This window comes from Syngnathus acus, chromosome 3 (genome assembly GCF_901709675.1).
Source record: "Syngnathus acus chromosome 3, fSynAcu1.2, whole genome shotgun sequence".
NCBI lineage: Eukaryota > Metazoa > Chordata > Actinopteri > Syngnathiformes > Syngnathidae > Syngnathus > Syngnathus acus.
The window spans coordinates 12,571,452-12,592,721 of record NC_051089.1 but is presented as its reverse complement, the minus strand read 5'-3'; the positions used below and the strand labels follow the sequence as shown (position 1 = coordinate 12,592,721).

Here is a 21,270-nt window from a genome sequence, read left to right as displayed (position 1 = left end):
CTTAACTCCTGCTCTGTGAAGGTTGGCATTGACTGGTCTTTGGGTGCTTCCCGACAGCTCTTTCGAATGCTACTGAGTCACATTTCTGACTTGAAAAGTTGGTGGCTTCAAACAAAAGGTGCTTTGTACTGAGATATTCAACATATCAAGATGTAAATACCTGGGATTCTTAATGTCTTATTTTCGTCTTTTGTTTTGAAACCCCAACGTCATTGGGGTTATATATAACAAAAACAATGCAATTGACCTTGCCGCTCCAATGCTTTTAGGGGCGACTGAAATTAATCACAATTAAAAGGCAGACAAGTATTTTGAGAGGAACATTTTACTGTAGAGACCCCATACCTGATTTTTAGAAAAACAAGTCTGCTTTACAACATAGAAACCAAATTTCAAGTTAAAAACAAAAGACAAGCTAAAGTCTGGCTTTCAAAAAACGAAGCATCTTTGGTTTGTTTGGAAAGCAAACACCAAACATACAAAGCATGGCTAGCAAACATGTGCACACAAGCTTAACTCTCCCAAGTATGTCTTCCACGTGGTGCCGTTAAAGTGCATTCCTGCTTAGTAGTCAAGTGCATAGAAAAGTCTTGCAAAGGCATCAATTGGGAACATTTGTCTGACACTCCCTCTTCAAGCAAACATCTCATGAACGTGCGTTACTCGTGGCCCATTCGATCCAAGTAACAAAAGGCATTCCAGTGATGTGACGGCTCCCATTTGTTTTCAAGATATCCAAAAGGCACAGTGCGTGAGAGCCATTTTTTTCTTCCTTAAAAAGGCACACACCTTAAAATAACTATTATTTCCTTCGAGCGCTTCCTTCAGACATGAGCGCAAATTAACGGGACATTTTACCCAAAGGAAAATTAATTCCACATCCTGTGAGTGTTCATTTACTGCAATTGAACCTGCCATGGCAGAGATTGTTCTTGTGACTTTTCAAAAACTCAATTTAGTTAAAATAAACTTCTGTATAAAACCAATGTCAAAACAACCAGAAGTACAGTGAACCCACTGACACGTGCACGCAATATTGATTTATAGGCACTATTTTTCTTTGATAATGAGTCATATTTGCCCTGGGTGTGTTGCTTTTCGTGTCAATAGTTCTCTGAATATTTAACGTTACCATAACATTGATGCTACTTTGTTAGTTTTTGTAAAGCCTATCCTTAGTTATCTGTTCAAAATCTTACCTACACCTATTTTGCCATCTTGGTGGCAATGAACAATGTTGAAGAGAGTTGAGGAGTTTCATTTGGATAAATGTACTATTCTGCCATCTTGTGGTCACTCTAGGTCACAGGTGTCAAACTCAAGGCCAGATACAGCCCACCACATCATTTTATGTGGCCCGCAAAGACAAATTGTGCATCAAATTCGCGTCATTACTAGAATTGCAAATTGTCTTCACTTTTAATATCTTTTTTTTTTAATATTTGACCAATTTTTACTCGTCTGATTTGAAAACGAGTTATTTGTCAGTTTGTTTTGTAGCTTTTACTGTATGAGGCAGGGGTGTCGCACTCCAGTCCTCAGGGGCCGCATTCCAACATGTTTTCCAAGATTCCCTCGTTAAGGGCACCTGTGTGAAAAGTTGGGCTCCTGCAGGACGTGAAAATGAACTGAACTTTTCACGCAGGTGTGTTTAACGAGGGTAACTTGGTAAACATATTGGAACGCGGCCCCTGAGGACTGGAGGTCGACACCCCTGGAAGCTAGGGTTAGGGTTTCAAACAACTCGTCTGATTTGAAAAGGAGTTATTTGTCAGTTTGTTTTGCAGCTTTGACTGTATATAATATGAGGTGCTCATACATTTATTTGGGTTGACAGTCATAATGGCCCTCCGAAAGAACCTATGACTACAATGCGGCCCGTGAAAATAATTAGTTTGACACTCCTGCTCTAGGTAATTAGTTTTTGGTGGGGTACCAAGTTACTTGAGGATCTTAACTATTTGCGGCAGCACTTGGTCCCAATCCCCCACAAATACAATAATCCCTTGTTTATCGCAGGAGATGCATTCCAGAACCACCCACGATAATCAAAAAGTTACGATTTAGAAATTGTATATTTATGTATTTTTACACTATATTAGCTTTATAAACCCTCCCTCATAGTTTTTCCGCTACATAAACCTATCCCATTCCCTCAATAACCATTCCCACACTGTTCTGTGCAGGAATTGTACCTTCATCGCTGCTAGTGGTCTCTCCTTACCCGCTCATCAGGGCGTGTATTTAAACGCTGTTCTCCCGCCACTCGCTGCCAGTTAGTCTCGCTTGTCGTGAATTATTTTTCGCATTAATTTCTTACAAAATCCGTGAAATATTGAAGCTGCAAAAGGTGAAGCCTGAAGTGGCAAGGGATTACTGTGGCATAATTGTTAGCGTTAACCCAGGCGACGTTCATCTGACAAAATTATATTGTTTGACTGAGACGGCGGTAGCAAATGCTAAAAGTGTGTTTTTAAGTTTTAACTGTGGTTAAATTGAGCGGAAGTGCTTATTTATTTATTTATTTATTTAATTCCCCTAAATGTGTCTGGTCCCGCTGAATTGTAGATTTTCACCTACAGTGGGTGTGTCTATCATGTCGCTCTGATGAACCGGGGGGCTCACTGCACTTCAAAAATCTAAAAGCTTCCAAATTAAGTCACTGCATTCAAGCAGTCTGATTATATTTTTACCATCTTCATAGAAGCAGGTGGGAGCATTGATAAATAAATAAATTAACCAATAAAAAGGTTGGGGGGGGGTGAAAAGGCTTCACAGCCAAACTCCCTGAGGCAACCATTCCGCCTGTCTCATTCGTCTTCTGTAATAATACTGGTGGTGTCCAACTGGTCGGTGGTCCTCTTGTAGCGCACCGATGAGAAGTGGGCTCGCTTCTTCTTGTACACGATGAAAGCCACGGTAAGCACGAGAGCGACCAGGATGAGCACAAAGAAGCCCACGGCCACGGGAGAACCAGAAGACTCTGGCAACACAAAGTACACTACCATGTCAGAAAAAAGAAAACTCCAGTGAAGCACAGCTACCTGAAAATCGACACAGTCATAATATTAGTATTTCATAACTTGGAGAACAGACACTCACTGGCTCCGGTTTGACAGACGACACGACTGAGGCTGGCCTGGCAGCTGACGACACCCCAGCTCCCTCCATCCTCGGTCGCCATGACGGCACACGGGACCTCCTTCTGCCGCGCCGCGCTAACCAAGGCGCCCGACTTCCAGTTGGAGTAGGACAGAGCCGAACCGTCCTCCCAGCCTGTGGGAGAACCTAACCAAAAAGACTTCTAATCAAATCTTCACACAAACACGCTACTAAAAAAATGCTGCTGACAATGCAGTTAGTTTACCTTGAGCATCGAGGGCAACGCCGAGCCACAACCGACTGGTGATGAGAGGGTCGTCGCTCACGTACTTGGCCACAAAGTCATTCTCCTCTTTGCTCTTGACAGATAGCATTTGAGCGTCTGTCAAAATAAGACAACAAAAACGCCAGCGGTTAGAAAAAAGGTGGCTGGCAAAAGTGGATTGGCGTGAGAGGAACGGACGAACCCATGCTCTGACAGATGCTCTTGGCCTGCTGCATGTCGTAGACGCTGTAGTTGTAGAAGCTCATGTCGAAGGCGTAGCAGCGGTCGTTGCGCTGCACCCACTTGGACGTGCCGTTGCTCTGAGGGCAGTCGTTGACCTGTACGCTCGCCTGCAGCTTGGCTCCTGGTGCCAGAACACGCACAAAGCCAGAGGTTTGACATTGGGCCTTGCACAGAGCAGGTTAGGACCATTTTAAGAAAATGAACAGAGTTCACCATATCAGATGGTGCCATTTTGTTACTAAGACATGGCTGTAGCCTAAGCACAAAAACAGCAAATACGTGAGTTTTTGAGGAAATAATGGAGAATAGTTTACCCTAAAATTCAACAAATTTGCAAAAAGCCAAACCGGGACTACTATGTGGGAGTTGGCATTTATAATGGGTGGGAATGTTATTCATTTTTCAGGGTTTTGTTCTTAATTGTATGAGGATTTAAACACGTTTTTTCTGTGTTTTAATGTATGAGGGTTTCATTTGAAATTTTTTTCTCTCCTAGTTTTTTGTTCATTTTGCAATTTAGGGGAATTTTTTTGTATTGCGAAATTACAAAAATGAATAAATAGCATTTAGGCGGGTATTTCAAAATTGGCATCTTACTCTGGAATGGGGTGCTGACGTTGGTGCTGTAGCAAATGGCGCCATCTTGCAGTGAGTAGCAGCTGCTCCTCACCCAGGCACCGGAAGGTGTGACAAAAACACAGCTGCCCACATCTCGCTCGCCTTGGCTGGCGCCATCCACGGACTCGGAGATGTCCCCTTTGTACTGGTAACTGGTCCCGTCCGACCACTTCCAGGACTCCCCCTCTTCCTACATGGATGGGGACATGACGGGTCACCTCGTTAGCGTGTGAGCTGAATTTGTAGAAAACAAACTTCTAAAGGAAAACATTTTCATCATTTTTTAATCAACCTTAGAATAAGCAGTATGTTTTATATGTGCATACCTCCTGGTTGGACAGGCCAATCCAGAGTGGGTATCCATCTGTCTTTGCGAGGAGCTTCACATGTGCGTGGTGCTCGGCGTCATGCACACTGGCTAGGTGGCCTCCACGCTGGGCGCACTCTTCCAGAGCCTGGTACCAACTCAGCCCACGTCGCATCACCACTGTGTAAGTTAAATTGCCAAGGTGCTGATAGTCACTGGTGGACTTGGAGTACTCCTGTTTTTGCTCTTCGGAGAGAAGAAGTGTAAACATGACATTTTTTACTGCCTTGATGGAATAAGAATCAAGCAGATCAGATTAGTCCACCCGTTTTTAGACATCTGAGAGTGTAGCCGTTTTGACATTTCACTGCTGTTTCCTGTTGATTGGAAGTCCCTCAGGCTCACATTGAGGACATCATGGTGTCAATTTCAGTCGACGGCAAAGGGTGGCAGAGGGATAAAAACTTACTTGTCTTAATTCTTATTTCATTACCGTAATCTTAATAAGAATAGCATGTTTACACTAATGGGGGCACACAGATCATATTACTGAAAACGGAAATTTTGGACGGAACTTCCACCTCAGAAAAGTCATCACAGTTAATAATATATATTTTTCGGCGACAGACACTAGTATTAGTTAAGAAGTACAAACCATTATCCAGTTTGCATGTCACGATGGATCTTTGCCTGAACTCGGAGAATAGCATTTGGTTGGTGGTGAGGACCCATTTGCCTTGGAGATTGACACCAGCCATGAAGAAGTCGTCTATTTCTGGTCTACCATTCCTCCAATTGGAATATTGGACATTAGTGCCATCGTACCACTTCAACTGGTTACCTATTCCAATAAATACACACACATTTAGTACTTTGATAGACAACAGAGCACAGTAGTAGATATTTAAGATTGTTTTTCTTGAAAATAGAGTACCGTATTTTCCGCACTATTAGGCGCACTTAAAAACCACAGTGCACCGTAATGAGGGAAATGTTCACAATTCAATGAGATTTGAAATATCAGCCTTTCTTATTGTTCTATATCTAATGTGGCTGTCGTCGTGAGAGGTGTTTCTAATATTTTGGTCATATGGATCTTATTCGGTTGTGCAAGTGAACCTAATGTTGTGGTCCAAGATCGTACATGCAAAACAAGCAAACCGATTGAAACACTTACTACTGGTGTTTTTGAACAGCCCCAGCCACACAAACTGAACCAAATTTTGAAAGGGCAGAAGTTGCTGCCTGATAAACTCGTTCTCTTCTGCATTCCGGATGGTTAGGATATCCGCGCCTTTGTCTGCAACACAAACATCTCATCCAATTCTCATATGACACTCCTTAATCTGATTTCTTGTAGGTAGTGACATTCTCACGAAGGTCAATGCAAGTTCTGCGGATGGGCCCTACGACCATGTGCTCCCATCTGGATGCAGCCAGCTGAAAGGAGTAGCAGTTGTTCTTGAAGGGGATCCAGTTTGGGCCGTTTATTTTGTGAGGGCACTTGACTGCAACGTCTTCCGGTGTGGTTATTATTTCTTCTGAAATACAAAAATAGAACATTTAACCCGCTGCTGGCCATTTGTGTCCACAACACATCTTGTTTGCGAACCATTTTTATGTAATAACAGCTGATTTTCTTTGACCCGATTTGGAAAAAAAACATTTTCAGTTGATTGGGTAGTGTTCAACATTTCTTTTGAAATAAAAAAACACATAAATCCTCACTCACTGTGTGGTTTGTGGCAGATGGCACCTCCGAGCTCCTGCTCGCACTCGGTTGCTTTCCAGAATCCATCAGTGTCCAGGTAGACGCAGGAGCCCGTTGTGACCTCAGCAGACCAGCGACTGAAGACAGTGTGACTGTGGTCTGTCCAGCGATAGTGGATCCCGTCCTGAGTGGCGTGGGTATGGAGAGCTTTTTGAGCATTTGTTCCATATCCTTTGATATCCATCTTAACATTCACGTCCTAGTACAATCTATGTCCTTATTAGCAGGACAATTCCGGATACTAGTAGAAGACTAGTAACAAACTGTCTTACTGGTGAGTACAAAGAGCATACTAGTTCCCGCTTATTAAACTGGATATCAAGGACACTGACTAAAATCTGAAATGTGAGCAATGTGATCCCTTGCTGGGCACACGTACATCTTCACTGAAGAGGCCGATCCACATGGGCGTGCGTGCACGGCTCACGTGCACGCTAAGCGTGGACTGCAGGAGGGTATCGGCAACGCTCGCCAAATCCATGTCCATATTTATGCACTGTTCCAAGGCTTCGAACCAGGTGACGTTCTTGATGAGTAGCTGGAAGGTGTGGTTGTTAATCTGGAAGGGCTCGGTTGTGACGCTAGGCGCCTCAATTTGATCTGAAATGTCAAGAGGGCTACAATGAAGGTAGAGAAGGTGGTTTCTATTTTCAGTTACGTTGAAGAAAGCAGATTAAAAGAATCAAGCAAAAACTTGTTGGATAGCAAGGGAAAGAAGCCGTGATTGACCTGCATAATGTTGGCAAATCGCCGCATGTTGGTACTGGGTACAGGAGGTGTAATCCCACGTGCCCATCACAGCCGAGTTAGGGCTGTTAATCATAAAGCCACACAAGTCCATGTGGTCTGGCTCAAGCGGCTGGCAAGAAAAAACACACATTTTGAACATCTGCAGATGCTTCAAGACCAAACTCACAAAACAAGGGAATAAACTGAGGACTGTGGCGCTGGTTAATATAATGTACACAAGTATGATGACCTCGGGCAGCCCCCAAGGACCATTTGGGTAGCCCATGGGCCTGTCCTAAAAATAACTCATCAGTGATGGGACGCTGTTTTGTTTAGGAGAATGAAACCATGAACAGTGGCAGAGATTTTTAGAAATAAAGTTTTGCACGTAGATATTGATGTTTTCCAATGACTACACAAATTATTGACATCATCATTGTCTCACTACAAACATTTATGTAGGTAGAATTTTTTATTAGCGTTTTCCCAAACTAAAAACATTATTTTCCAGCTGATTCCTTTTGAGGATAAAGCAGTTCAGATGATGGATGGATGGATTGATGGACGGACGGACGAATGGCATTAGCTCAAACAGTTTTTTCTACACAGAGTTGGCTTTATGCAGCCATATGTGCATCTCCTCTCCTGCTCACAGTACATTTATTTATGTGAAGGTCTTCCTTGCAGCGAAACGCTGCTTAGCCTTTTTGCCCCCCAGACAGCTATTGTAATAACAGTCAGAAAAAAAACCACTCACATTGACATTTATGGCCTTGAGCATTCCACCGAGCAGCGGATGGAAATTAATGTAATTCACCGGTGAGTTGTCCACCCATTCCAGTTTGCTACGTTTCAGTTTGAGACCAACCCATATGCCTCCCATGTCTTTCATTCTTGGCAACAGGCTGGTGATGAAGTCTATATGGGGAGAAGAAAAAAAATGTTGTACTTTATGTGCTAAAAATAAGAAATTCAAGGGGGTTAATGATGAAGTCATCTTGCAGGCATTTTGAGACTCTTGTTGGTGTGTCTGTCAAAGACTTACCTTGCTCCACTTGGTCAGATATGGTGACCAGGGTTCCCCTCACTGACAGGCACATCTCATTGGCCGTCTTGAATGACACTGGCTTTGTATTCGACAGCAGTGTGTAGCACTAAAAATATATATATTTATGTATGTACAAGACCAAGACATTTACTTTTCCTCTGTCAGGCTCGCTCCCATTTCTGATCATTTGAATTGCATGGGCCAATACTAGTCATTTTGAAGGCCCTAGGTAGATTATATTAACAAGACAACTCTAGCTGAAATCTGTATGCCCCACTGTATAGACTGTTGGGATTTAATGAATACAATTAATGGAACAAATATTAGACTTTTGGTTGTAAATTCAGGTTAGTGTTTTGGTTTATACAATATTTATCAACAAGGCACTTAGCCCATTGTGTCCATTCATTTACGTACGTGCTCCTGGCAAGCAAAAGGATCGTGACAAGTGTATATCAAAAGTATCAAACCTCATTTCTGAAAGCCAGGGAGGCATTTCCACAAGGCAAGCCTCCTGGCTTACCCAGAGGGTTGCTCTCCACGGTTGTGATGTTAAGTCTTTCGCACACAAAGGGCAACTGCTTATTGCAACTGTGCTCATACTCTGCAAGTAAGCAGGAAGAAAAGAATTTTTTTTTTTTTTTTAAAATGATACCTTCTGCTGGCCATGGAAACAGTTTACAATGTAATTAATGAAGTGGCAGCTTTCTTTGCTGGCTGTAGAAAGACGGTACTAAATTTGCTGATCTAACAAAAAATGTGAAGCGAGAAAAAAAATTGAAGGGGTAAAAAATTATAACTACTTGATGACTAGAACTGATGTTAGTTAAAAACTATCTGGTAACCGGTAGAGGAAGCCAAAGTATGACAAACCTTAAAAATGAGACTTCATTTTTAGATGCGAACAAGGGAAGGGTATCGCAAACTCAAACAAGGCCTGTAGGTTAAACACATCGGGCTCAACTTTCTTTACTCACTCGAAACGAAGCTCTCAGGGCTGATGGAGGTGCATCTCCCAAAGAGAGCTGAATAATAGAAGTGCAGCCGCGAATGCCTAAAACAAATGTATAGTACATACAGAAGTCACATGCCGTAAACTACAAAAGTGAAAAATGAACAGCCAGGTGCATATGGTCTTACGTCATAGGGAACATCCGCTTGGGATCTCTCAGATTGAGCCACCAACCTTGCTTGGGAGAACTTGACAACTGCAGAGAATCATCAATAGCATTACCCTTATGGCGCATTGATTGCTTTCAGATTCTTACGTTAACATTGCACAAGCATGTTACAACTCCATTTACAAACACATATTGTATTAGGTTGTGCCTTTTGTGCGTCCACTAAGGAGTTAGTGGCTCTATTTCACGGTGTCATCACAGGGACACTTGCCTTTTGTAGGTTCTCATGGATGACTCTGGCAGCAGTGGAGCTTGGCGGCGAAGCAAGCTTGCTGCCATTCATATTGCAAAACAGAATCGCCTCCTCAAAAGTCAGCTGAGGTTCGTTCACAAACCAATACTCGCCTCCATCAATGAAGATGGATGTTTCATGGTGCACACCTGAAAAAGGCAACAGAACTCAATTACGACACTCTTGACGCTCAAAGTATTTATTCTATATGAAGCTAAAGCTAAAGCGCTTTGAACTGTAATTTCCATGGGAAGTGAAGCTGGGGAACTTTCCAATTGGCAACTTTCCATTTAAATCAACTGGGAGTTGTGGCTGATTTAAAGGAACATTTATTATATTCAATATAAATACAAATGTTTTGTTTTGAGGAGACATCCCTGAAAAATAGACAGCTCTCCTTGACCACATTTTTTTTTTTTTTTTTTACTTCACTTGTACGGATTGTAACTCAAATTTTGGCTTGCACAACAACAACACAAAATATCCACCAAGCGTCGGCTCCTAACTGAGAAAATAGAAAATGAGTTTGTTTCAAGGTCAAAGCAGACCTAATTTACTGCACCCAAAAATGAAAACAAAAAATAATAAATGCTTTATTACCTGGATTGTACCAGTCTGGATACGATAGTTGCTTTCCTGTTGAATGAAAAGCAAAGTTCAGTTTTTGAGCACTACATCTTAGCTTTTAGATTACCTTAAGACTTGTCTCTCATTACTGCAATACTAGTGTGGCCCATTCTAGACAAATTCCTTGTGTTTTTTTTACATATTCTGATACTCAGCTAGATGATTCTGATCCTGATTAATATCATATGATAGGAATAATGTGTTAAGAGCCCGATGGTTAACATAAAGGACATTTCAGCATTTGTTAGGTTTACTTCATATTTTAAGGTAGTGCAAGTAGACAAAAAGTAACACTAGTAGCAGAAACAAATTTTTGGGAAGACAATCATTTTTTTTCTAGTGCACAGAAACATTCAGTACAATTGGACTAGTTTATCAGGACAGGAGGATCATTGCACTCACTGTATTAAGCATTCAATCATGTTTCTAATGTGACTACAGTGCTAAAAAAATAATAACAACAATTGTAGTTCAGGTTTCTTTATATATATTGAGATGGCTTACCGCGAGGAATTTGGCAGACCCATTCCAGCTTGGCATCGCAGTGAAATGGTGATGCAGAGAAAGGTTCAGGAAGAAGTTCGTGGAGTAAATAAATGAACAAATGCTTCATGGTTGTCTTCGTTGTCTAATGAGAACAGAAAATTGTTGCATTATTGTCACTGCAGCAAGTTCATGTTGAGATCATGTTGCTCCCGGTGATAAGAGGAGGGCAACTCTATGGAGGACTAACACAAAACAAAACAGAAAAATACAAGCGCTCTTAAATTAAACACAGAGGCCTTGTGATATTTTCCGAGGGCCAGTTATGATAATGCAAATATGTAGGGCCCAGCCGATCAGTTGGCCGGCTGATTTGATTGGCCGATATTAAAACTCGGTCAAGGGGGTTGGACGATTATTAGAACCTTTTCTCTCTGTTGTAAAGTTAAACAAATACTAAAGGACAAATTATTGTACAACAGGCAAACGTTCTGCCTGTAATTGCTATTGTGTTTAGTGACCAAAAATGAAATTATTTTGTTCATCATATATTTTTTTTAAATGAATCAGTTGCTCTATCTCCTCAATATTTTATTTGAACAAATATCAGAAGTGTCATCAGCCTAAGAAAAAATAATCAATTGAGCAAAATGTCTTGAAGAATTCACATTTAGGGGAAATAAGTGGATAACTGTAGCCAAGTGTATGCAGCACAGACCAATTTAAGTCACCTTAAATGCAGTGCAGTCCCGACTGTACGCATCATCCTCATGGAAGTCTTGATGTAAAATGTCCATAGTAACCTAAAGTACAGACAAAAAACAAGATTATTGTTGCTGTGTCTGAATGGACATGTCTTCACAGACATGCACAATAGAATGAGCTAAAATATAGGTGTCAAACTCAAGGCCCGGGGGCCAGATACGGCCCGCCACATCATTGTATGTGGCTTGCGAAGACAAATTGTGCATCAAATTCGTGTGTTACTAGAATTGCAAATTGTCTTCACTTTTAATAATATTTTTTTTTTTTTATATTTCACCAGTTTTTACTCGTCTGATTTGAAAAGGAGTTATTTGTCAATTTGTTTTGTAGCTTTGACTGTATATAATATGAGGTGCTCATACATTTATTTGGGTTGACAGTCATAATGGCCCTCCAAAAGAAGCTATGACTACAATGCGGCCCGCGAAAAAAATGAGTTTGACACCCCTGACATAACAGAATGCTCAGATTGAAGTTTTACTCACAGGACGGCCATCACTCCACTGCCAAGAGCGGTCGGCTGGGTTTCTTCTGTTCAGGCCGACCCAGAAGTAGCGGTCATCACTGTAGCAACAAGAACATTGGATGCCAATCCACTGGTTAGGACTATTCCCTCCCGTTCAGGTGCACGCTTCATTAAATGTAGAATAGCCACAGTCTGTACCTGATGGTGTTTCTCATGAGATCATGCAGCACTTTCATCTCATCCAGAGTGGTGAAGCTAGGCAGGTTGGCTCCAAGGGCCTGACAAAACCTCTCAGCTTCCTCCCATGAACGTTTACGACTGAGCCTCTCCTCATGAAACACCTGACGCAGACAAAGAAAAAGGAAACACCAGACACTGATGATTCTGAACTGTCTTACTTACTAGTACAAAGAGTGTGTTAGTAGAACTTCAAGGATATGGAATAAATGCCTAATTGGCTTTCAGTGTGTTATAAGAAAAATTGCTTTTGTGCTAATAATTATAATGCTAGTGCTAATGAAGCACGCTTCCTTGGTAAAACACTCACTCGTACCTTGTAGCAGTATTTGAAACCCAATACGGATACCCATCCATCTGGGCATGGCAAGGTTGGGTCTAGTTCTGGTTCTGGTGGCAGAACTGGACTGAGGTCTGTCCTACAAATGGTGCCGGCATTAAAAAGCGTACAGTTTTTCACCTCCCATTTGCCCAGATGGTTTGCAGCGGCAATCACAGCACAACCTCCACTGTGCGCTGAAACAAAGCAGAATCACTGAATAGAACTTGAATTTAATAATTTCTTGATGTAGGTTTGGAGTAACGCATGTAGACAAACACGCATGGCTGAAATTATCAACAAGGGAGTAGCAAGATACCATTCATTCATTAATACAAATTTGTAAATAGCAAAAGTGCATACCTGGTTCAAAAGAGCCCCAATTGGTGTACGTAACTTCACCTTGGGTATTATTCTGGCCATGCCATTGATACTCTCCAGTGTGCTTAACGTCTTGCAGCCCAATCCAAAAATACTGAGGCACATTAGTAATATAAGGGCCAAGCAAACGGCTGATGAAGGCCTGCTCAAACCTAAACAAAAGAAATGAAAATGACTGTTCAGACATGCAAAGGACAGCTTAAGACCTGCCAATCACACGTGCTGTGCACAATTTAATATGTCATAAAATATCCTCTCCACTGCCTCGCATAATTATTTTGAATTATTAAAATACAAATAATTTAAAGTTCCTTGTTTTGTCATCCACAATTACTTTGCTTTTACGGATCTTTTAGTCTTTGGTCGCTTCAGTATTGGTAGAGTACCAAAATTAACATTTTGCTATTGTGAAGACACTACAGATTATGCCAGTGTGTTTCTCGGTGCTAGTCAAGTCTTCAGGTGAAGCAACTCCTACCTGTTTCGTATGGTAATGTTACAGCGATCTTTGAAGGACACTTGTGTGGTGTTCATTCTGTAACAGGAGTTGCCGTGTCTCCTCCAGCCCTAAATATCAACAGCAGTGATATATTGGCAAACGTGGTCAAAAACCAACTTAATTCAGTTTGGACACAAGCTTGTCTTCAAGTAAGATGGACATATACAGTATTATGTACATTATACAATATTTGAAGGAAGGTTCTGTAAACTACTGGAATACTGAAATATTCAAATCACCCATTGTATTGATGTAGTTTTATTATTTAATATAACCCTTGCTTTAGGTTGCAGGGATAACCAGGTAAAAATAGTTTTTTTATTTTATTTGTATTGTAAGTAGTGCTTTAGTTTGGGTGTGAGTGGATCAGTATGTCGGTATAAGTGAAATGTAATTACTGTAATCATTTTGAAATATTGATGATTTGACTTTTTTTTAATCAATTGAAATCTAAAGGAAAATCTGAATTCCTGTAAAAACAAGTATCCAGAGGAAGAAATTACACCCATGTAAATCACCAAGAAATAAATCCCCCAGATTTTATTGCAGCCATAAAACTTGAATTAGCTGTCATGCAAAGTGACCAAAATGGTGTTAGCCCACTTGATTTTTCAGTGGCTCAACTATAATGGAAATAAAAGTGCAAATTGTGAAAATGGTTCAGAACTTCACACTTTGAGATCTGGTATGCAGACCGTACTCACGTCTTCAAAGCGACAGCCGGCCGTCCCCGATGGTTCGTTGATTTCTCCTTTCGTCTGACACATGAAAGCTCGTTTGTCAGAACAGCGGCCAACCCGCCAACTGTGAGACTTGGGGGACACACAAAGAGCTATTATTTTCCATTCAAACTCACGTGGAGAGCATCACACAGACACAATGGTGGTCAGCACCACTGGTGGCAAATAACAAAGTGCAAATACAGTCCTGAAGACATTTCTTCAGGTATCTAGTAGCGACAGTATTTTTTATTTGTGAATTGACTTTTGCATAGCAAATGAACTTTCCCAGCACTGACAAAACACACACACATAAACACACCTCAGAGTAGAAAACGCAGCTGGTATCTTGGAAAGGCTGCAGCGGCTGGTTTGGGCCCCAGAATGTGAAGGTGACTGGTGTATGGTCCACCCATTTGAAAACAGTGGGATTGACGCCATCTCCCAAAAGACCAATCCACACACTCATCCGCTGGCCATCTGACAAACAATAACGTACATGTGACTCTGGTTTTCAATAGGTCAAATTCTGTTATTTTCTGAAAACTCGGGTCATGGCTCATGCAAAATACTGCTTTGACAACATCTAACAACAACCATTCATTGTTTCAGTACTTTTCCTGCAAAACATGCTGAATAGCAAAATTCTCAACATGTTTTTGAGATATTAGAAAATTCCATGTGTGAATCACCCAGTCTGTTTGGATCTCTGTTACAGAACATCATGATTGAAGCCTCTCAATGTTGAGGTACTCATCAATCAATTGTTGAAGAAGACTGTTTGTGAGTAGTAATCCCAAATGAGCAAAGAAATGGTTGATTATTAAAATGCATTCTGGATTCCTCCTGAAATGTTACCCGAAAGCCGGATATCGAGTACTGTGACATCAGCTTATTTCTCTTCTATTCTGTAGATTAAAAAAAAATGAAGGGAGACAAACCAGCATGAAAACTCGTGGCGATCATCTCCTTGCTGTCAATGGAGTGGAGGCTGGCAAGAGAGCTTCCTCCCTCTGTGGAGTTACAGTACTGCTGTGCGTCGCTGAAGTTTGACGGCTTGTCCGTTACTAATTTGTAACACCAGCCATTCCATGGGACCCAACCAGGAGCACACACTGTGTCTTTATACATGAGTGATTCTGCAGGCAGGAAATGTGGACCAAAACCAGGAAGCATGATCAACAAAGGCTTAAAAAAAAATAATACAGAAGAGCTGACATTTATGTGAGTTGTAAGCTACCTGTTGGCCCTGTTTGAGTAGCATTCACTATTTTCTTGCAGATGTATGGGAGATGTTTGCTGCACGCTTCAGCTTCATAGTTCTGCTTGGAGTTCAGAACACCACAGTCCGACTCGATGATTAGAGAGCTGGGAGGCATTCCTGACAGAAGAATACAAAAACACTTCATGAGTGAAGAGCAGACAGGCGGCATTTGCCTCTGGGTGTCTTTTAAATGCTCACATTATCCGTTATCTGAGAGGTTGAGTTAACAGCAAGGAAAACAACAGATTCTTGAAGATGCCCCCCCCCCCCCCCCTTCTGAACCAAAAGCCTTTTTCAGAATGTCCCAGACATGTCTGGGCAAAACGTCTTCAAGAATCTTCGATGGCATGTTGAAAGTAGCGCCAGAGAACTATCAGTCTACTAGTGTTGGCATATTTCTCTTGCAGAGTTTGAAAGCGATTATCCCATATTTTAATGAGAACATTTCTATTCGTTGGAATCAATAGGACTTATTCAGTCACACCCACGATGCAACTGTCGATGCCAACAATCAGCCACAATGAGTTTCTTCACCACAACAAGCCAGTAGTGACATTGTTACACCACGCCAGTTTAGAGAGTGCGAGATTACATCAAGATACATATTTGGTCAAATACAGGAGTTGTTTTATTAAAGTGAGGTAGACTGCAATATGTTCATGTTATTTACTTTTGGTAATACTTTTTAACATTATTACATACACGAATCGTTGATTGAAATTCTTTTAAATAATCATTATGATCTTAAATTACATCGGTCAACATACCCTTGCTAATAAAAGCCTTTTAGCGCTCTAGATGAAGAGGGAAAAATGTGAGCTAGCTAGATGACTCAGCATCAGTCTAAGTGCTCTGACTGTGGGGAGATTAAATACAGTCTGTGGAGCATGCACCGGGGATAAAAACAAACAAAATGATACCAAAAAAAAAAGTAAATAATGAATGCCTATATCAAAAGGTTCAAATTTATCAAAATTCCCACACTTAACTAAACTGAAAGTTACTGGAAACCAGGACTGAACTGATCATCTGTCATGAAAGGCTGATTTAAATAGTTTCCTTCATTTTCCCCCAGAAGACCGACCCACAGATTAAAGAGACCATTCCATGAATCCATTTACAATTTGTACAGGAAACTAAAGCAATCAACGACAAATAAAATGATATTGTACCAAGAAATAAAACAAAGCAAAATGTTGCTTTTTACTTTGACTTGATCCTGCTTGTATTATCAGTGTGTTGTTCAAGTTTCTGGATATGTGTGCATTTTATTTTAATAAAACTGCCGATGGTATGATAAACATCTTCTCAGTTACAGAGAGGGTTGCGAGCACGTGTGGAACCTTGATAATACCAAAGGAAAGGATAGGAAGCTGCATCACCTGCTTCCCAACGCAGGACTGAGAGCGGGGAGCCATCTGACCACTGCCAGCCCTGAGAAGCGTCGAGCTGATGGAGGCCTATCCACATTCTGTCAGGCATCACATCGAGGCCATCTAAAACTGAAACAAAGCAGACACAACAGGATTCTGTGAGAAAAAGAAAAGGACAATATGTACCATATGAAGGATGTCAAATAAATGCTCAATCTGCTTTGAATCTGAAGTCTTGTAGTGTTTTGTCAATACATATCATCAAAACAGTGACCAAGATTCCCCATCTTGGTATCATGATGTGACATCTTTGTAAGATTTTCTCCATTCTTACATGTAGGGGAATGAAGATCATAGGGACTAGACACACTGAGCAAATCTGCTCCTTGGCTTCGACAGGAATCCAGAGCTTGCTGCCAGGTCACGGCGGCATTGGGAACAAATTCATAGCAGGAGTTCCCCTCCGGTCCGGTGAACAGAGTCTGGCAACCCGTCTCTGAAAAGTGAGTAAGACAGTTGAGTGCTTGCTTTTTGTATAAAAGTAACCCTGATTCATTAAATGTCTGCACGCACAAAAACGACATAAAAAAAAATATGGAAGCTGATCTACTAATCCTCGTAAGAGTTGCTTTTATAACATGCCAGGTTTTAGACAGGTCCCCTTCTGTCTGTCTTGATCGTAGTCAGAGGAGGTGGCGCACCAGGAGAGTCCCGGCAAGTCAGAATCGGGGAGGCATCCATGATGCCAGCTTCCATTGTACTTGAAGGGGAACTCGCAGGGAGCGCCGGCAGCGTTTCCATTGGTGGTGTGAATGACTGCATGAGAAAAACAAAACAAAACAAGAACACATGGAACATGTGAAAAAAAGAACGTCAAACGGAAAATACTGTGAGTTCTGAATGCAGAATCATTCATCATGAAAGAAGTCTAATGTTTCTGGTGTAAGCCTCCCACTTACACAACTTACATCGTATTCTGTGTTGGTTAGAGAAAGTAGTGCAAAGACATGATGTTGATGAATCCGCAGAGAAGAACAACAGCAAGAGTGGGACTCACAAGATACAATTTCAAGTCGATAATTTAGACATTTTGCATCTTTTACTCACACTTTATAGCAACCCAACGCCCCACTAAAATGAAAAAAATTACTTCATCATGAAAAATAGCACTACATAACACAAAAATGTGTAATAAAATAAAGCCACTAAAGAGTGTCAAATGGCTGCATAAATAAAAGGGAATGTAAAGAAATCAACTTTTAACCACCTTCCAATGGATCCGATGACACTTGAAGATCTATTCCTTACCATATTATTCACTTACTCTGGAGTAAATCAGCCATCAATCATGTGCTTCCAACTCATATCAAGTACTCTGTTTGACCAAGCATAGGTTTTCACACACTTTTGAGAAGGACTTTATTTTACTACTGAAAATCCCGTGCATAAAAGCAGTCCAGACTGAGAGGAATGAGGGTTGACGCCTCAATGCAGGTTTTAGAAATGTACAAGAACCAGTTAGGTCAAGTGACACTCCTCTTTTGGCTGTCCCACTTTCATCTTTTACAAACAAATTCCTGAACTTTCTGTTGTCTTAAACACTATAAGAAGAACTGAGCTACATTTACAACCTGCATTCTAATATTTGCTCACAGTAAATGTATTTATTACTAACAGTTTAATGTATCCATTTCTTAGCATTTTTTGTCTGGAGGGTGCGTGATTGTCATGTGATTAATAAACGATTCAAAACGGTTGTTTGTTATCCCTTGGCATTAATCAGTGCCCAAAAAGGAGCTCTCAGGTTTAATAAGGTCTGAAAAAAGTACCATAAAAAACAGTGGGATAGATCTGGCTCCTTGCCCTTGAGGTCGACAATAGAATGTGTTCCTAAAGTTTTGGTCACATGTCACTTACCACGATATGGCCTCTGGCAGATGCTGTCCAGAGAGCCTCCTCTCACCCACGTGTCCTGGCCGTAGCGTTTGGCTGCTAACTGGCCTCCGCTTACCACCAGGCCCATTTGGTAGACTGTGAACACAACTCCATCCAGGCAGCGCCACGATAGCCGCATGTTCGAGTCGCAGTCCGCCAGGGACAAGGACTTGGAGTGGATGTCTAATGCCAAACAGAGGGAAGTAGCCACATGGAAGAGGCGGTGACCTGAGCCCCACTTCCACAAGTGGAACGACGTGCTGTTTGCATCACAGGTGGAGACACCCAGACTTCCCGAATCCTGAGCAGATAAACAATTCCCTGTGATGGAGTGCTGGATGGTGAAGGCATCCTCCACTGTAACAGAAAACAAACTCCGATGAGTACAGTGGTACCTTCACTTACAAGTTAGGAACCCTGAAAAAAAAAACAGCGATGCACTTTCTGCCATGCATTCTAGGATACAGTCGAAATTACAAATATGCTGAACGAGCACGCCCGTGACCCTCGTGAGGATAAGCTGTTTGGAAGCAGAATAAATGAATGAATAGTACAGCCCCTGACCTCACTCATTAGGCAACGTCCCCTAAGCCACAACACATGGATTTTTTACACTAAAAATGAAGTTTGTATTGTTCTATTTTTAATGTCTATTTTACAATACTGAGTTTTTTTTTTTTTAAGCACATAACAGAACAAAAATGGATATAAATCAACATATATCAACACTTACAGACATCGCACCGTAATTGACGTATATATATTATATTATATTATATTATATTATATTATATTATATTTATTACAGAGGAAAAATCGAAAGCATCCATAGCTTTGGCGTTTCTCTTTAAGGCAAGCGTGTTTTAAAGGCTAAGCTTTGTGGTGGTTGTGTTAAACAGACAATGAGCAATTTGTTTTATTTTAGGTTTAATTTGGCAGTAAACTGAGAGTGCCTGTAATTGCAGGTCAGTGATTCTGATCGTGAAGAACGATGGGTTTGCTGGCCTAGACGGCAGACCACTGGACTTCGGATTTAATATGCAACATGCTGAAACAACCGGGATGACGCAGTGATTCCGTCAGAGTCAAAGTCAAACTTTCGATACGAGGGAAACCAAGCAAACGCTCATTTCTAGCACTTTTATCAATTGTTTATTTACGCCCATCGTATTGTTGCGCAATAGGTCAGCGGCTATTGTCCTAGTTAGTGTGTAAAAGAAGCTCTTGGGTTGACACATTTGACCTGCATTAATATTTCGCCTTGCTACTGAGAGGGAGGAAAAGAACGAAAGTAAAGTGCAAAATGTGTTTTGAAGGCGTCTGCTTACCAGAAGTCGAGCATGTCCCCCTCGGTACAGTTGTCCACAATAACAACAAAAAAAGTGTCGGCGTTCGGAACATTTTCAGCAATTTTATCATCTTCTTGGCGGAGTCATGAATACTGTGGCTTCCGTGAAGAAGAAAGTGCGATCACTTGCGTTTCGCCTGAATCGAAAGTGAAAAATTGGGCACAGAGTTATCGCCCGCTCTGCTGTCAGTTAGTCAAGCCGAGTGAAGTACAACTTCCGGTACAGGGTACAAAATAAAACTACCTTTCGGTAGTCTCCTTGTCTGCGAGACCCCTTCAAAAGAAAATGCGTATACACGAAAACATTGTTACTACTGTACTTAAGTGGATTTTGTTTGGGGGGTAATTGTACTTTGGGTATTGTACCTACAACTTAAAAAAATATATTTTATTTTATTAGTTTATTTAATGTAATATATCGGCAGTATTTATTTCGAAAGTGGCAAAGTACTCAAATTTCAAGTACGTACTGTATTGCAACACATTGAAAGTAAAATAAAGGCCGACATTATTTTGTGTGTATAGTTCATGTTTTTCATTGTGCTAAGTTATCAAAATAGTAAGGCACTGTACATAACTAACAGTACAAATTTTTTTACACAAATACCTGTATTTTCGTCACCTCTGAATACTGCACAAACATTAATATACATGTATATTTTTGCAATGAGAATATTTACATGCATACAAATAATCTCATTGCAAAAATAAATACGTTATATGTATACCTATGAAAGTACAGTATGAAAAGTTTGAATTCAGGTTTGGTAAGATGTGTTTGAAGAAAAGACTAAAGCAAATTGGGAAAATATCAGTGGAAAGATATCGCTTAAATTGTAAAACATTTTTTCTTACAGTTGCTTTGGTACAGATTTGAATTGAGCTTCTCAAAACCTTTTGTTCCAGATTCTCTGTGTACTTGTGCACAAAAAAAACCCCGAGTTTATTCTTAGAACAACTTGCAAATGCTTTGGTGTATGCACAGCCATGCAAATGATTAGGTGCACGTCTCTGCTGTTTCTAACAGTATCAATTAGTTGTCAAGTTGCTCAAAATGTATGACAATGAGTTGAATTGCCATGGAACAAACGCTAAACGCTGCATTAATATCCTCTGCTTAGAAATTCATGTTGTCCTTTTGATTTTGTAGAGTGCAGCTGCTGCGGTTTTACTCCTTCAAGGTAGCTATGAATTATTAATTACATCCTGCTGTCGGATTCTCTTCAGACTGACAATAGATGCACTTTGCTGTCACAATTTTTCGAATGATTCCTCTCTGCCAACTGCTCACCTCAGTTAAGTTCAGCAAAACAATATCACAACTTTATCATTCGACCTTTGAACTCCTTGGCAATGAT

The 21,270-nt window shown here is 40.9% G+C and overlaps 1 protein-coding gene across 1 annotated transcript; it reads right to left on the bottom strand.

Annotated features, from left to right (window-relative positions):
• Positions 1-2,243: 2,243 nt before the first annotated feature.
• ly75 (lymphocyte antigen 75) lies at positions 2,244-20,106 on the bottom strand. The gene is made up of 35 exons (XM_037248507.1): positions 19,893-20,106; positions 18,547-18,921; positions 17,272-17,445; positions 16,964-17,125; positions 16,639-16,758; positions 15,233-15,373; positions 14,934-15,131; positions 14,315-14,472; positions 13,978-14,085; positions 13,253-13,341; positions 12,757-12,926; positions 12,391-12,590; positions 12,036-12,178; positions 11,857-11,935; positions 11,338-11,409; positions 10,628-10,751; positions 10,097-10,132; positions 9,476-9,645; positions 9,224-9,291; positions 9,061-9,137; positions 8,554-8,687; positions 8,081-8,189; positions 7,793-7,953; positions 7,036-7,165; positions 6,686-6,906; positions 6,268-6,430; positions 5,912-6,076; positions 5,713-5,835; positions 5,191-5,376; positions 4,555-4,781; positions 4,208-4,418; positions 3,570-3,731; positions 3,368-3,484; positions 3,103-3,288; positions 2,244-2,983 (listed from the first exon to the last, which is right to left on the bottom strand). Exons 1-35 carry the CDS (start codon positions 19,981-19,983, stop codon positions 2,811-2,813), a joined length of 5,223 nt encoding a protein of 1,740 aa, XP_037104402.1. The 5' UTR covers positions 19,984-20,106; the 3' UTR covers positions 2,244-2,810.
• Positions 20,107-21,270: the final 1,164 nt, after the last annotated feature.